At 45.7% G+C, this 15333-nt stretch overlaps 1 protein-coding gene across 1 annotated transcript in view; it reads left to right on the top strand.

Annotated features, from left to right (window-relative positions):
• The window catches only part of LOC149334430 (putative glutamate receptor), a 63190-nt gene extending 48998 nt beyond the window's left edge, over positions 1–14192 (top strand). Inside the window, exons 8-10 of the mRNA XM_089556237.1 lie at positions 2640–2776; positions 11268–11408; positions 13641–14192. Coding sequence (XP_089412363.1) covers positions 2640–2776; positions 11268–11408; positions 13641–14124 — 762 coding nt within the window. The 3' untranslated portion in view covers positions 14125–14192. The remainder of the gene's footprint in view (positions 1–2639; positions 2777–11267; positions 11409–13640) is intronic.
• The last annotated feature ends 1141 nt before the right edge of the window (positions 14193–15333 follow it).

Below are 15333 nucleotides of genomic sequence, written 5' to 3'. Positions count from 1 at the left end.
CACCCTCCAAACTGATCTAACCCAAATCGAAACTTGGTGCAAGCATTGGCTGATGTCCCTTAATATTACTAAAACATGTATGATTTCTTTTCATCGCAGGCAATCCCATATTCCCTCAAAATATGTTCTTTTCGATTCTGAAGTATCATCTTGTTCTTTCCTGTAAGTATCTTGGCATCACCGTAACTCATACCCTAACATGATCTTCGCATATCACGAACATCGCTAACGACGCTAACCGCACCCTTGGCTTCCTACGTCGAAATCTTCGTATTGCTACCCCTTCTATCAAATTATTAGCTTATAAAACATTGGTCCGACCTAAACTAGAATTCGCATCAGCAGTATGGGATCCTCATCAATCTAACCTTTCTATAATCCTTGAAAAAGTTCAAAACCGCGCTATCCGTTTTATTTATTGTGACTACTCTTACTATACTAGCGTGTCCTCTTTAAAATCCAGAGCATCCTTGCCTAACCTTGATACTAGAATAAAAATATCTCGACTATGCCTATTCCCCAAGTTCTATCATTCACCTTTAGGATCATCTATCATATCAACAGCTCATCGTCCTTCTAACCGCAACAACCACATCAATACCGTATACCCACCCGCTGCAAGAACTACATCTCATTTCCGTTCTTTTTTGTCATATCATCTCGGGACTGGAACGATCTGCCGCCGGAAGCCGTACTCATCGTCAACTGCATCGACTTCAAGAAAAAGATTGTGGCCATCCTTATGTAATCAGTAATGTATCCTGTAATCTTTATGTACTCTGTAATCTTTATATAATCTGCATGTAATCCACCCATTCCTCATGTGATGCCCCACAACCGGGGCCTTTGAGGTAATAAATAAATAAACGAGCTACTTAGAGTAAGTGTAATTGAGTCGTTGGTTGCCTTGTACCTAGAAAGAAAAATAACGTACTTAGTTTTGGCTACATTCAAGGTTAGGCGATTTCAAAATATAAACGGGTACAAAACGAAGCTCTAAGAATTATCTTCAACTCTTACTCTCGAACGCAATCAGTGTCTGAACTTAGAAACAGGGCCGGGCTGGCAACTGTGAAGCAGAAAATGCAGTTTAACAGGCTCATATTCTTTTTTCGCGTGCTGAGTGGTGACTATAGGGTCAATATGGACTGATACATCAAGCCACTGAGTACTTTTGGCAGCAGAACGAAACATTCTCTTACTCGTGCGGCCCACCGGCCGCAGCTCAGTAAACGACCACCGCAGACAGCGTCGCCCGGCGAATGAACACGCGTTTATTCTCGGCATTGGAAAGAAGAAAGATAAAACGGGGGGAGGAAAAAGGCGCGACGCATGCGCCGGTAGCCAGGGGCCGGTTATCAGTGTCAGCCTTCGCCGAGTCGAATTTGACTATCGGCACATTCCAAACACATCACACCGCTGGATTTTAGAACAGATTCTTGCAATTTTTTTTCTCGCTCGCACTATTGACGAATGGAATAAATTACCAAAAGAGGTTGCTCGGTGTTCTCACTTGAAAGCTTTTGAAACCGCCCTCGCTAAATATTTGTAACTGTTTCGAACCGGTATGTTTTTGAGCCTTATAACATGGCATTTTGTCTTAATCCTTCCTACAATTTATTGTCTGCTGTTTTGGCCTGCTTGGGACACTGTGTTGTTTCAAATTGCTTGAAGTATTATTCGTATTTCTCCTGAGGCGGTGATCACTTGTATTGCATCTTGCTTTTGATTATTTATTTCCGCTACTTTTGTGGCTTTCGTTTATGAATGGTTTGAAGGTAACCAATTTTGATCAGTTTCTGTTATGTTGTGCTTTTTACCCTAAATGCTATGCACTAAATTGTCCCACGTGTCATTGTACAGTGTAGCTTTGTCTTGTGATTTATAATTGTTCAACAATAGCAACTCCTGACTTGGCATAATCTTACAGAATGAGTAAATAAATACAATAAAAGAAATATCAAAGGGTACAGCCAGGTTTTAAACAAGAACGAATTACCATGTTTTTTCTGCACTTTGGCATTTTGGTCATGAATTTGTAGTAACAACAAAAATTGTGGCTATAACTACAGAATTTTCTGTAGTACTGTGGTGTCCCTTGTTGTAATGAACGAAATACAGAGAAATATTAAGAAACAATAAAACAGAAAAATTTTTCGTTACGAAAAACGACCAAATATTTTGTCGGATTTTGTTTGTTATTTTTTTGGGCCGGGCTCCTGTCGTTTTTTCGACTGGGTAATTATTTGAATCATCTCAACCTGTTTTCTTGCATGTGAGAGGTATGACGCTGTCGGCTACTACTACCAGCAGCACTAAACCCAAGAAAAAAATAAAGCCTTCGTGACATCAAGAAACAAGTGGGCAGTGATCTTTACGCTCTCTTCGAGGGGTTTGCATCATAGTTACTCGTTTTTTCGACTGGGTAATTATTTCAATCCTCTCAACCTGATTCCTTGCATGTGAGAGGTACGTATAACGCTCTCAGCTACTACTGCCAGCAGCACTAAACTCAAGAACAAAATAGTCTTCGCAACATCAAGAAACGAGTGGGTAGTGATCTTTACGCTCTCTTCGATGGGTTTGAATTACAGTTACCCAGAATTAAATGATGCAAGTGGTGACGCACTCTACTGCAGGTGGCGACCAGTGGCGTCCTCTATCAGGCGCGCAAGAACCAGCTGGAAGGTGGCAAGGGCGACACCCTGCTTGTGTCTGACCGCAAGACAGGCCTCGAGAGGACGCTGTACAAGAGGTTCATATACGTTGACTCAAGGTGGAGTACTTTTCTCGAGTCCATGTTCTTCCATCACGGTGTCTACTCAGTTAAAACGAGGACACTGAGTTTACTGACGGGTTAACGAACAGAGGCATCATAGCGAAAGACAGCATACAAGATGCGTGCCAAAAGATCCTGAAATTTTGCTGTTACTAACGCTTATGATTTACGAGAACTTCATAGGCCCCGGCTCCGTAACTAGTAAATCTTGTCAGGAGATAACTCTATCCCTTTACGTTACATGTGGCTATTCTTGCCACCGCAAAGAGAACATACCGGCTTCTTACTGGCGGACAACATGAAGAGATGACTCAAGCTTGTTTCGTATGTTGCGCACACGGGCAAAGAAAACGAGGCTAGCGCAAACCTGAAGATTTAAATACATTTTTTTTTTCGGAAGTGTATTTATTAATTTCCGCGGGCGTCAATTGCATATCATGGTTAAAGAATGCAGCGCGAAAAGACCGGGACAAACGAAGAAGTGCACAGGACTTGTCTTTTCGCACTGCATTCTTTAACCATGACCACTGACCAACAAGCCCAAACAGTTACTTTAGTCAATTACATCCTCCGGACTTAATTTTTTTGGTGAGTTGGTTGTCTGGTTTGGTTTGGTTTATTGGGGTTTAACGTCCGTAAGCGACTGAGGCTATGACAGACGCCGTAGTGAAGGGCTCCGGAAATTTCGACCACCTGGGGTTCTTTAACGTGCACTGACATCGCACAGTACACGGGCCTCTAGAATTTCTCCTCCAAAGAAATTCGACCGCCGCGGCCGGGATCGAACCAGCGTCTTTCGGGTCAGCAGCCGAGCGCCGTAACCACTGAGCCACCGCGGCGGGGGGTGAGTTAGTTGTCAATCTCAACAGTTCCTTTTCTTATTGGTGGGAAAGTGACCAAGAAGACACAGAAGCCTCGAGTGCGGCAAGTAGAAGCCCGATTAATATAATAGCTTAATAAGGGGGAGGACCCGGCCCTTGACCCGCATCCTGAGGGGTATCCGTCATTATCTACAAATTTGGGCTGAAAAACGCCGCCTGATTCATGTGTAATGGTACTCCAAAATCACGAATCCGCGCGCGTTGTCCTTGCAATTCAGGTTCAGTTGCTCTCGCTTTTATCGCCCGCAGTTTGATCTACACGCGCTCCGTTGGCAGTATTTCGGACTAGTTTCAAAGTTCGGGATTAAGGCTCTTTCGAGTCTCGACAATTCTTCTGGCGACTGTGAGGGATCCCTTGAAGCTGAAGACAAAGGAACAAAATTGTGCAAAGCGCGCGCTGCTATTGGGCTCCCGAAACACGTTACCGCAATGGCAGATTTAAATTCGCTTAAGGCATCAGCCTCTTGCGGCTGGTGCAATTTTGATTTGGTTGCGCCGTTGTCCCTTCACGGCCGCAGATTTATCGGGCATCTTATAAGAGCTGAAATTTTGAATTTGTGCGTCGTTCTGGGCTTAAAACTGCGGAAAAGTTAAGAGTTACGAACCTCGCCGCGTATGCTGCTTCATCGCATCCTGTTATCCGCAATCAGCAACGATGGGCGGACGCTCTTTGATGGCCTGATAACAGCCAGCTTAAGGAAAGCTGGCTGTCTACACTTCATCCACCATGGAGTGGTGCAGGAATGCCCGGAAGACTACATTTTTCTCTTGACTTGTCTATTGCTGGGCATAAAACGTGGATTCAGCTGCATAAATACGACTCTTCTCGACGCAAACCTCGCACAAATGCTGTGAAAGTTTCCATTCCATCCCATCACCGAACTTTTAATGTATTGAAGAGGTGAAAAACGCAGTATTGACATAACTTAATGTTCCCAGTAAGGAGAGCATCGCGGCGCAGCTACCAATGTCGAGGAACAATCCACGTTTTCTGCCCAACACGATCCAAGCCAAACACGAAAACTTGTCTTCCCGGCATTCTCGCGCTGGATTAAGTGCGTGTAGACGGTGCGCCAGCTTGCCTTGTAGGCAATATTCAGAAAAACAATGCCGACAACGGTGTAGCGCGATAGAGAGGAGTGAATACGATCAGCTCAAAGCGAATCCTGCCGTTTATGAGCAGTGTAATCGGGATGGTGCAGATGCCAAGGCGATGCCTAAGAAACTTCCGCTGACAACCGGTAGTGGTGCGATAGATGGAGCCGTCCAGCAAACTTATTAGCATAGCGGCAGCAGCGGCCGCCGAACGTGGTCCCGTTCGGTGTGGATTCGCACACTGACGAAATAAACTTGTTTCTTAATCTTTTGAGGTCCAGACAGGCGAAAGACACGTGTATTGGATACAGAAGTTTAAAAGAAAACAAATAAAGGGGCAAGTTTATTAGCCGGCGAAGGTTTCGAGGAACAGTTAGAGAACAGAGCGCAGTACGTGTACCCTTTTAGGAGAAGAGTTCAAACGACACTGTCTGACCGGATGTCGAGGGGGGCCAAGGTAACCAAAGAGCAGCGTCCCGATGTCCCTCGGCGTCTCCCTGTCGAGTCCCCGTTGCTGGTCAAAGAGGTGAGAGTGGTCGGCAGTGTTTGGGAAATGTAGACGGCCTCGGAGCTTGAATGGCCAGCGCGGCTTGCGAGCGCTGTGTGTCCGGGGTATTCAGAGCGCCTCTCTCGGCAACAATCGGCCGTCCTTTTTTTTTTATTCGGAAAGTCTGCCATGAGGCATGTGTTGAGCAAGGGGGAGTGGAATGTAGGATATAGAAGTTTAAAATAAGGAGTGGAGACCAATTTCGGCGAGGTAGTCGCATAGGCTGCTGATCTGATTGCCTATAGTCCACTGCACATAGTCTCCTTTGCGGTTCCACTGCAGGCCGACCTTCCTGACGAGCCGTACTCTAATAGGGGCCGTCGCTGAGAAAGTCCACAACAGATGCCGCATATCACTTTGCACCTTCACTTTGTCTTCTTTTGGTGTCATTGGTGTCCGACGACTGATCCTCGCTGGCCGCGGTCCCTTCTGCAAAGCGCTTCACCCGGACCGCCACCAGGAATCCTCCGTAGAACCGCTGAGTCCGCTGGACTTCGTGGCACATCCCTCAACCGCTGCACCATTGTGCAAGGAGTCGTATCAGGGCATCAAGGCACATATTGTTGTAAATTTGTGAATGGCCTATTCTGCATATATGGGCATTCACTCATTAACGCTTTCGCGTCATATGCTTAAGGCGGAGCTGAAGTGTCGCCTCCAATTTTTTTTGGGGGGGGCTCAAAAGTCTACGCAAAGCCTCTTCTCGTCGTTCTTTCTCTAAACAGGTAGGATAAGGCTCGCGTAGGTGGTGTGAGGGTCCGTTACTAGTACAGCTGTCTTGAGTTCGTCGGTAATTGTTCTTACAGCTTGCCTTTAAGAGTATGCTAGGCGGTATGTTACAGGGGCACCCGTGGTCATCTCAATCTTCATTTCTGCTGTGGCCGTGCACCCGATCTCCGAAAGGTGTGTTGCAAAAGCAGTCGCGGTATTCTTTAATCATTGCGATGAACTGTTAAATATCCCTCGAGATCGCCTTTATCGTCTTTCGTTGGTTGCTGTTTGCGAGGACGGAGAGTTCGGAGTTTTCATCTTCTACGCACAACGTTCCTCTCGCCATCTTCTGGCTTTGAGTGACAATCAACGAAGAGTCCGAGATGCTTGCTGCGGGCAGGCATAGCTCGCCTACTTCGCTTTCTCTCAATGCGCAGCTTGGTGCATATTGGCTGCGCGTCTCCTGCAGCTTGCCGTGAACGAAGATGTCACTGTGGTTAACGTTGCGACTACCAAGCCCAATGAGGACGACGTGATTCAGAGGTATGACAACGGCCGCTTTCGCCCACATGCTCGCTCATCGTGGAGGTAGGACTCGTACAGCAAGGTAGATAAGAGTCCCGTATACATCCTCAACCCGTCATGTTCCTCGAAAATGCGCACAGTGTTCTTAAGACGCACCACTGTTCAGTCAAGGGTTGACCGACAAGCAATAGAACGGCCTGCGTGTGGTCGCGGACGGCGCGAACCTCAAAGTCGGCCGCAGCCTTGTGCACAGTAAGCGTTGTCTCAAATTGTTCCAGGAGGTTGTTTTTCCCAATCCGAACCCGCTTATAGTGAATAGACGGCCGCTTCATAGGAGAGGGGCAACTTTTCCGCCTCGCTTTCTCGCATCGTTAGGCACTGGCTGCCCATGTCGATATAAGCCTTAATCGGTTTCCCGTTCAGGTTGGCATTCTTGAAGTGCTTCTAATTTAGCGCCCTGCTGCCAATTGCATTGCCACTCTCTTGCTCTATGACCGCTGTTTTCCTTCCGTCGCTGTTTGGCGAGTCTTCGAATAACAGTATTTGGTCTCGTGGCCAGGTCTTACACAATTTTTGCGCCGTGGTCTACGCTGTGTTTACGCTGCCGAAAAATTTCTGTATGAAGAGTGATTGAGACAAAGTGGCTCACAATATACACGCAGATGGTCTAAGCACTCATTCTTAGGCGATTGTAATAGTAGCCGAAATGTCCGGATCTCTCCTTTCGTGCATGGAAGCTCGAAATTACACTAGCGATAAAGAGATCTTGAAAGCTCATGTTCTAATCAAATTCCACTATAGAATCATGGCTGTCATATTCTTATGAACTTAGATTGGCCGATGTGAACCAACTATGTAGTTAAATATTTCAGTCAACAATAAACATTCGGTTAGACAAAGCTTCTTGGCTACAGAAAACTTTCACACGTTCTAGACTAGGAAAACGTTACTCATTTGTCATGAAGTAATTCTTTTTAATTCGCTCCTGTTTCGCTTAGTGTTGAACTGTCATCAAAGCCATTGGAACAAAGCTGAGGTGACGGCACTATTGTGAGTCTTGCACAATTAGCTGCTATTCACGAGCCACACGAAACACGCCACGCAATGCTTACGTCCAGCTATTCCAGCTCAGCTTGTCCTGACTGTACATGATTTTGCGAACTCTGTTAAAAACGGAAGCCACACAGATGCCATTTTTTATTGATTTTGCAAAAGCATTTCACAAGATTTCTGACAAAAAGTTGCTTTCCAAACTTATCCGCTCAATAAAAAATAACAAAATCAGTAATTGGATTTCAGGATACTTGAACAACCGGCAGCAAGATGTCACTTTCGGTGATCATTCCTCTGAAGCTGTTTCAATGTGAAATCATTGTATGGCTCATTGGCAATTAAACCTAGCCTCGTCGACCGCAAAAGTGGTCGCGAAAAATTCCAGATGACGTCATTGTGGTGTCAAAGAAAAATAAAATTTCTTCCGAAGGTGGGGGAATGGAACCAAGGACTTTCAGATTGCTAGACGAGTACGCAACCTACAGGCCACAAAGCTGTGGCACTTCTTAGCTGACAAATTTCAGCTAAGATATTATACGCGTTTCCTTACGACCGTATGCTAATGTAATAGGTGTATCGTTAAAAAGAAAAAAATTAAAAGTTGATATATTAAAAGCGAGGAAATAAATTTCTTTCGCATTAAAAGCACGTAAGTAGTCTTGAGTTGCAAGGGCGGTACAGCGGGCTAGTTGGTAGTTCATCTTGGGAGAAAAACACAGCGCACTCCTAAGAAAAGGACGAAGAAGGACAAGACGATACAGCGCTGACTTCAACTGGTTTTTTTTTATTGTAGAGCGACATATATATATGTTCGAAAAGTGGGCTGGAAGACATGGGTGACAGCTGCTGAGTTTGCACCCGACCGAAAGATAACATACTAAAATTGAAAAGACACATAATGGCAAGGGTGACCCTTGGAGGCAAGAAAGAAAGGAAGCTAAACAGTATAAAAAGACAAGTGGAGGGGCGATTAAAAGGATGACGCTTAAAAGGATGACGCGAACAGGCAATACAAGAGACAAAAAAACACTACGAGATGACAATAAGTGAACAAAATGCACTAAAAGGCCAAAAAGACCATTAAATAGGAAGAAATTCAAAAGCGGTAAAAGAACCAAAAGGGGCATTAAAAGCAGAAGACAGAAAACAACCTTCTCCAAAAGGTAAAAAAGGCTAACGGACCTATTTCGGTCTACAATATGTCGCTCCACAATAAAATAATCAGTTGAAGCCAGTGCCGTATAGTCTTGTCTTTCCTCGTCCTTGTCTGAGGAGTGCGCTGTCTTTTTCCTCAAGATAGTCTTAAGAGCCCTCCGTAATCTTTTTGTTGACTCTGGCATACTTCAGTGTTCGGTGAGTGGTAGGAAGCTTCCCACATACACCACTGCCCAGCCAATCCAGACGTCAGCGCCCATTCATCTCACAGCGGCCGGAGGAAAGCCAACTGGAGCGCGGTATCGTTGTTATGGCAATGATATCCGGCAGAAAATAACTTCGGACCCGATCGAAATTCCATCCACCGCCGGCGATAACAGAGCAGCTTTGTTTCCCGGTGCCTGTGACCTGTTAAATTGGGATGCTGTAGTATCTATAAGGAAACTGAATCGGGTTTCTAGGCTTAAATACTTGTAGAAATGACTCAAATGTCATTTTTGGATTAACCTTGATGGGCTCACATCTTTCTCGTCAGGTAACACTACAAGATAATGTCACAACCCAATAATGACCTCTTTTTGCCAATGCAATAACTTCTTTAAAAATTCATCTTTTTTCTTTTCTGGCAACATTAACGGAGTGGAATCATTTTACTAACAAGAAAGTTCTTCAGCAACCTCTGACATCATTCGATAGAAGCTTGTGTGTTACTACATTTTGTTGTAAGGCGCTTCTGGCGCCTGCCTTGGTCCCAGTTTTTTAACATCGTAGACTTCATACTGTTTCTGGCAATATTAATTTATTCGCCTAAGGTTTGATGTGTTCTTAATTTTTATGACTACCATTTTTTTCTGCCCTGATTTCATTTTTTCTTTACAGCTGATCGTTTTTTTGTGTAATATTCATTTGTCGCCTCTGTTTTCTTTACTGAATATTGTACTTGTACGTTGTTTTCTCTATGCCCACCCTGTGCAAATTTCTTCCTGGGATTGCAGTACAATAAATAAATAAATAATAAAAGCGCAGTGCTCCACATTATGCCGGACTACGAGGCTGCATTCGAAGTCTCAGTCGTAACTAGGTGGGCAGAAATAGGAATCTTCTCACAAACAGGTGACTTTGCTTGGTGCTGCGTCATTTGTTCGAAAGGAAACCATTTTGATAACAGTGAATGCATACCGCTCTGGTAGAGCATTACACACCAAAAAATTTCTTCGATCTCAAAAAACTTGTGTTCACCTAAGATAAGATCAACCAAATGATCAGGCAGGCTTTCGTGAAGGATACTCTACAATGGACCATATTCACGCATTCAATCAGGTCGTAGAGAAATGCGCAGAATATAACCAGATTTTATATATATATAGCGTTCATTGATTACGCGAAAGCATTCGACTCGGTAGAAACTTCAGCAGTCATGCAGGCATTGCGGAATCAGGGTGTAGAAGAGTGTTATGTGAAGATATTGGAAGATATCTGTAACGATTGCGCAGCTACCATTGTTCTCCATAAAGTCAGCAATAAAATTCCAATAAGGAAAGGTGTCAGGCAGGGAGACACGATCTCGCCTATGCTATTCACTGCCTGTTTACAGGAGGTATTCCGGGGCCTAAAATGGGAACAGTTGGGGATAAGAGTTAATGGAGAATACCTAAGTAATCTGCGATTCGTTGATGACATTGCCTTGCTAAGTCACTCAGGACATGAACTGCAAAGCATGATCAATGAATTAGACAGGCAAAGCAGAAGGTGGGGCTAAAATTTAACATGCAGAAAACCAAAGTAATGTTCAACAGCCTAGCAAGGGAACCGCAGCTCGCAGTTGGTAGCCAGGTGCTGGAAGTAGTAAGAGAATATGTCTATTTAGGGTAGGTAGTGACCGCAGATCCGGATCATGAGAGGGAAATAACTAGAAGAATAAGAATGGAGTGGAGCGCATATGGCAGGTTCTCTCAGATCATGAATGGTAGCTCACCAATATCCCTGAAGAGAACAGCTGTATACAACAGCTGTATCCTACCGGTGCTCACCTGTGAGGCAGAAATGTGGAGGCTAACGGAGAGGGATTAAGGACAACGCAGCGACCTATGCAAATGAAAACGATAGGCGTAACGTTGAGACAAAAATAGGGCAGAGCGAGTAAGGGACAAACGCGGGCTAATAACATCCCAGTCGAAATCAAGCGAAAAAAATAGGCTTGGGCAGGTCCTGTAATGAGAAGAGTTAACCGATGGTCGTTAAGGACAACGGAGTAGATTCCAAGAGAAGGCAAGCGTAGCAGGGGGCGGCAGAAAGATAGGTGGGCGGATGAGATTAAGAAGTTTTCGGGGATAGGGTGGCCGCATCAGGCACAGGACACCGTTAATTCGAGAGGCCTTTGCCCTGCAGTGGGCGTAGCCAGGCTGATAATGATGATGGTGACCGAGCCACTTCTTTTGTGCGCTGTGGCAGTAGTTGTAAAGAGAAGGACCTGATTTTATAAAATTTGTACGCAATTTCATCATGTGCTCGCTGTGACCAGGATGTCCCTCGTGACCGGCATGGAACTCCTGAGCGAGCCGGAGACACGGCGCTTGCGTGTCGTCGGCGACCACCTGGGCGTCGAGTACTTTGGCTTCGTCTTCCAGAAGGGCTGCCCTCTGCGACGAATCGTCAGCGCCAGGTGCTGTACTCTGCCGCAAACAATGCGCACCTATGCAGCTAGGAGGTGGCTGCTTAATAAAGAGTGGTTCGAAAGTGGGCTCCGAGTTGGACTTACAAATTCGAGTACCTCGGAGGACATCACTGCAGGACCCTAACATTCGTTGATCTGTCAACTGTTTCATAAGGTTGTGGCTTCAATTTTTTGGTGACTCAAAGCCAGTAGAGCAAGCAGAACTCTCGAACAATTAACCGAATGCGAAAACTTCATTTCGCGTAGTGTGTGCAGCATGAAAAGTGTCATAGTGGGTGCTGCGCTGAGGCACTTAGGAATCGCACTGAAAGTCTAAATCTTGTTGGGCTCCTGATGTGTGCCGTCCTAGGCCACCTTCTCTGACGGTAGCTGCGGCGCCTGCCATGGAGCCGCCCATATGCAGCGCATAGCATAGAAAGAAGACCCTATTGCTTCTTGAAACAAGACTCAGTGGATGCAGTGCGAGATGCATTAAAATATAGAGTACAGTTTTTTCCGTTAGCACAAGAATGCACACAAGTGTTGGTGACAAATGCAAATGACCCCAGCTTTCTTTATAAAAACTAAGAGACAATTCGCACGTTGTAGTATATAGTTATGCAACAAAACCATCATCTCAGTCCCCAAGTGTCCAATCTCGGCTCCATGAGTAGCATCCGTAGCGTACGCCAGTGTAGGTTGCTATGAGTGTATTCGATAACCAAGCTGATAACCACTATGTTGCTGGTCCCCAACATGGGGGCCACAGCGACCTCTGTACATCCAATGTATGAATGAATCACTTGCACCAGTCGTTGGCGACTGCCATGATGACGAGCCACTGATGTAAGGTTGCACGCTTATTTCACCCTCTTTTCCCAAACTACCCGACGTGCAGTGGGAAACTTGTGAGTAGACCACCATCGAGGCGCCTTGGTGTGACGTGCACGACAGCTGTGTGGACGCTAGACGCACTACACCCTACCGTCACACTGCGCCCCTCAGATTCAGGTTGAGCCTCTAGGAAGTAAAGAAATTCGGCTTTTTACATCGACCGCAGTTAAGGCCAGTTCCTCTGTTGCACGGCGACGTCGTTGTCGGCACTGTAGCAAAAAGTGAGAAAAGGAAAGAAGGGAGCGTGGCAACATATGCCACACGCTATGAGCAGACACGTCATGAGCGGAGAGAAACTAGAGCTTTTTGATCCTGAGAGTAGCGAAACGGTCAGTATATAGGGCCTATGTATTAAGAAACAGTGATGTGATTGAGCTAAAACTCTGGATTACGGATTGCCGTGACGGCAGAGTTGCAAGCTTTGAGGTTGTTGATAAACGCACAACCGCCTGGAAAAAAGATCATTGAAAAACAGATGCAGTATGAAAAATTCATAAACCCAGCAGTCCAAGAGATAAATTGAGAGGAAAAAAAGCAAAGAAGAAACCGTTTTCCGACTACTAATTCGACAGCTTTTATTAGCCGCGTTTAGATTGCGCCGCCATTAAAAGTCCCCGAGGATTGACCCCTGGGAATAGTGAGTATGAAACAGAGTATGAGGACTCCGCGCACGGGCACCGCTACCGCAGTCACCCTCAATTTAATGAAAGTTTTTCGCCACCACCACCTTTTATGATCTAAGAGCTGTGAAATTTCCATTTGCATGAAGACTTTTCATTTTTTCTTCAGTTTTTCTTCTGTCATTCTTGCTATCAGTGTAGTTCGTTTCCCTGTTATCTTCTCTCCCCCTCTTATCTTTTATCAAGTTTTTTGTCATATGCTTTTGTTTTCTTTTTTCTGCTGGAATGCAATAGTCTCCGTTGGTAGATTGCTGTTAACTTTTCTTGTTGTTTTTAACTCTATCATTGTCAATCTAAGCAGTGCACGTCTTGCATATGACGAAAACAGTGGCAGCGGACTATGCTGACCAGTTCTCCCCGTCGCTCGTCCCCTTTATTGAACGGTTACGATGGACGCCCGTTTTAAATTTATGAGTGAACGACCATGAGAGACAGTGTGGCACGCCGTGCGGTGCTCTTGTCTACCTTAGACTGTGAGGGACATCAGCATTTCGCCGCATGCCTACTGCCGCTGAAGTTCATATTAAGACAAGGATGAATGCCTTTAAAATTTTTGGCTTCCGTATTCCGAAAAATGGCGTAAGAACATGCTGGTCTTTGAGCAAGGTCGCCTGGACAAAAGAATATTTCGTGGCTGCACGCTCACTCGCTCACGCTTCACCCGCAGGAGCCGAGCGCTGTTCGAGACCGGACACATGAGCCACTGGACGGATGAGACGATGAGAGTTAGCCTGCCCGAGCACCTGCGGCCGGAGTATCTGGTGGACTACCGGGTGGACCCGACCAAGAAAGCGCGTAAAACAGTGACCCTCACTATGCGCGACTTTGTCGGCCCAACCTGGCTTCTAGGGGTCGGCTACGCTCTGGGACTCGCCGCGCTCATGCTCGAACTGGCTGCAGTCGCCGCGAAGCGCTCTTGGCGTCGTGGACAATGGAGGCGCCGTTGGATGGCTCGGCGGAGGCGCAGCGCCCAACAGTTCCGGCGACTTCCAGGCAGGGGCGGCAGTGACCCGCTGGTGGCCATCGTCGCCGACAGTGCGCGAAGGCCGGGCTGGGCATACCGAGGGCAGGGAGCCGACAAATGTCTTCGTCAGCCGAAGCACGCTGTCATAGGGGCTCCGCCACGCCTCCTTCACCATCGTGACCTGTAGATTTCGGAAACCTTCAGTCTCGCCACGATGGCATGTAATTTCCTTGAAGACCTCTAAATAGGGTATTACATAAGGCGTGAAATAAATAAATGAATAAGGAGCAATCACACATAAGTTTTAACTAGAGACTAGTGGTCTCTCCTAGTATTAGTGATGATGTAATGTTGATGGCGACGCTGTGGTAGGACAGGCCGCATCGGTCTTTGGCCATGCGAAATGTCTGTCATTATAAAGCAAGGATTGCAAAGCATGAAGTTGACATTTGTTCGAGCAATGGCAGGCAGAGGTAGCAAGGAGTCTTGTCTCCTTCACCGCCCCTCTTTCCAAGGGCCTATGCGGTAAAGCCGCAGTGTTTAAAGGCACGAGTTCAGTCCTGCGGCAGCATTCTGGGCTCGGTCAGTACACATTTGTTTCATTCTGCGCTACTCAAACCCAAGTTCGTTTTATTTTTACCTATACAGCTGCTGACGTTATAGAAGCAATGTGTCAGCTATTTCCTCTAACCTGGCATTGACTGCGAGCCGAGGCCTACCTAATGCGCCGCTCAGAGAAGTAGTGTGGCAGCGGGAACAGCACCAGTCATTGGAGCGCCTCTCTTGGAGAAAAAAGAAAGACAATAGATGATAAGGACCTTTTTTTTATTTCCAAAGTGAATATACATCGGAAGTAAAAAAAACTCTGGCAATGTTCGAAGGGTCACATCGTGTTAAGGGTGCCATTCGGGCGATGACATATACAAAATGTTGTAAAATAAATACCGCATTTTCAAATCAAATCAAATCAAATCTTTATTTCCATCGGTGCTACAGATGGAGGGCTACGGAAAAAAAGCTGCCACTTGGCAACTTGACGAGTCCGCAGCCCCAAATATAAGGCAGCGTGTAGACAGCACCAGATAATGAAAAAACAATAAACAAATCAAGACACTTCATCAGTGCAGAACAAAGGAAAAAAAGTCCTGAGCTAGGTAAAACAAACATCAGAATAGATAAAATCAGGTTAGTCAATCGGCAAACATGTCTCTAAGTTTAAGAGTGGAACAACTAAATAAATCAAAATTCAGTGACTGATAGTAGTTTAACAGAGATGGCAAAGAATAACACAATCGCTCCATACCAGAATTCAAGCGTGGTACAGCAACCTTCCAGTTTTCTCCATGTCTAGTCTGATAACATTTAGCATTTCCTTCTAAATGTGCCAAGGCATCCA

Source organism: Amblyomma mixtum, chromosome 8 (assembly GCF_055824585.1).
Source record: "Amblyomma mixtum isolate Tamu chromosome 8, ASM5582458v1, whole genome shotgun sequence".
Classification (NCBI taxonomy): Eukaryota; Metazoa; Arthropoda; class Arachnida; order Ixodida; family Ixodidae; genus Amblyomma; species Amblyomma mixtum.
This window is presented reverse-complemented; position numbering and strand designations above follow the sequence as displayed.